This window comes from Hakea prostrata, chromosome 4 (assembly GCF_041222555.1).
Source record: "Hakea prostrata isolate BN-2017 chromosome 4, UWA_Hpros_2, whole genome shotgun sequence".
Taxonomy (NCBI): Eukaryota; Viridiplantae; Streptophyta; class Magnoliopsida; order Proteales; family Proteaceae; genus Hakea; species Hakea prostrata.
Genome location: NC_142603.1, coordinates 1,909,319 through 1,911,336, shown reverse-complemented (window position 1 = coordinate 1,911,336; position 2,018 = coordinate 1,909,319). Strand labels below are relative to the sequence as shown.

Sequence of the window (2,018 nt, the reverse complement as noted above, 5' to 3'; positions counted from 1 at the left end):
ATGGAGAGTATGAGAAATAAGGGGTTGGTTCTCTTCCTCCTCCTGCTCTTCCTGTATCTTTCCATAGTGAGATCAGCTACATGTCACAGTGAAGAGCTCAATGGTCATCACAAAGGCAGCAACGATAATGTATCCATTCCTCAGCCGCAAAATGGAACCACAACCATACTCATCCTCCCTCCTGCCATCCACAATATTACTGTTGCAACTATCAACCCAACAACTAACACTTCCACTTCATCACTATCTAATGATAGTGCCATCAATTCTCAAAGTAATACCAAAAGAGGTGGCCGCAGTGGTGGTGGTGGGGGTGGTGGGGGTAGAGGAGGAGGAGGAGGAGGAGGTAGGGGTGGAGGTGGAGGTGGAGGTGGAGGATTTGGATGGGGATGGGGTTATGGTGGTGTCGGAGGAGGAGGAGGAGGAGGAGGTGGAGTTGGTTGGGGTTGGGGAGGTGGTCGTGGTAGTGGTAGTGGTGGTGGCGGTGGTGGTGGCGGTGGAAGTGGAGGAGGAGCAGGATGGAGGGGTTGGGTATGTGGAGGACAGAGACACTCAAATCAGCGGAAGAGGGAGGGAGAAGGGGATAAGTACAACCATTACAAGATAGGAGAGTACGCAGAGTGCATGGGGGGAGGAAGATGCAAGGGCATGAAACTGGAGTGCCCTCTTCACTGTGGTGGGCCTTGCTTCTACGATTGCCACCACATCTGCCGAGCCCACTGCCGCCGTCGCCATCCAGATACCCTCACTAAACATTCAACCCAACCCTGAAAGCTAGCTGATCAAATATTATTCTATTTCAATGTAACAACGCATGCATCTTAAATTATTTACTGCTATGAATACTGTATGTGGCACGAGTCATATGGGTCATCATCCTTTTTTTTTTGGTCAAGGGTCATCATCATTTTAGGCTAGCTTGGTGTGCTTTGCTCTGTCATTCGTCAACTTGTAACTTGGCTGTGCTTTGGTTGTTGTCTTCACTTGCCAAGGGTAACAGTGATGAAAGAATTTTCATTTTCATTTTCATTTTCATTTTCATGGCCAAATGTACGATTTTGACTTGCTTGTTACTTTGTCAGAAGCGTCTCGTGTACGTACTTGATAATTGAATAGGTAGCAGTAGCAAAATCCAAGAGATACAATAGCCCACGATGTCTCACTAAGTGGGTTTGTTCAAATAGGCTGAACCCAAGCAAAATCCAAGACACAGATGGCAAAAACTAGAAACTTTACAGTACAGTTTGAGGAAGCAAGAGCCAGCTTACCTCATCACGGGAACCATAGCATACATCACTAAGAGTGTGTAGAACAGTAGAAGTACATCATAAGAGAAATGAGAAAGAACAAAGAAGTTTTAGAGAGAGATGTTGGAGTAGCAATCAAATCTTACCAATTCACGAGGAATTATATTGAAAACCTTCGAAGCACTGGAGCCAAGAGTAATCAAGGCGCTCAGAGAATCACTGGTTTTTTTCTGTATTAGGTCATTAGTTTTTTATCCCAATGATAAATCTAGTGAGTTAGAATGATTGTAGTGGCTAGAACAACAACTGAATCAAAGCGTTGTGTTCTTGAATTTTCCCCCATGAAACAGATAGTAGGGAGAGCTGATGAGCTTGAGAGGAGTGATGTGAAATCCTCCAATGGAGAGTGACAAATGATCTTTGTAATCAATGACTGATGATTTCAACATCGACGCTGTGTTGCTCATATCGAGAGTCTAGATCCTCTCTCTTGACGAGTAGAAGTCTATATTTCCCTCACACTTATCCACTTTATTAGAAAATGATCCACCTCTTAAATCAGACAACAGAAATCAAAGGTAGGCCTCTCAGTGCCTGTCGCTGGCTGGATTTTTTCGAATTTTTGAAATTTAATGAATTTAGCCGATGACCATCCAACGCCAGGCACCACATGCTGTGTTCCACCACATCAACGACATTAACCTATCAAAATGTTAGAAGAACACAGATCTCTATCGTCCCCACCATACCAAATACACACACATAGAAGAG

At 44.4% G+C, this 2,018-nt stretch overlaps 1 protein-coding gene across 1 annotated transcript; it reads left to right on the top strand.

Annotated features, from left to right (window-relative positions):
* On the top strand, positions 1–1,049 carry LOC149016996 (uncharacterized). Its single transcript, XM_089152861.1, has 2 exons — positions 1–472; positions 581–1,049. Exons 1-2 carry the CDS (start codon positions 1–3, stop codon positions 769–771), a joined length of 663 nt encoding a protein of 220 aa, XP_089008987.1. The 3' UTR covers positions 772–1,049.
* Positions 1,050–2,018: the final 969 nt, after the last annotated feature.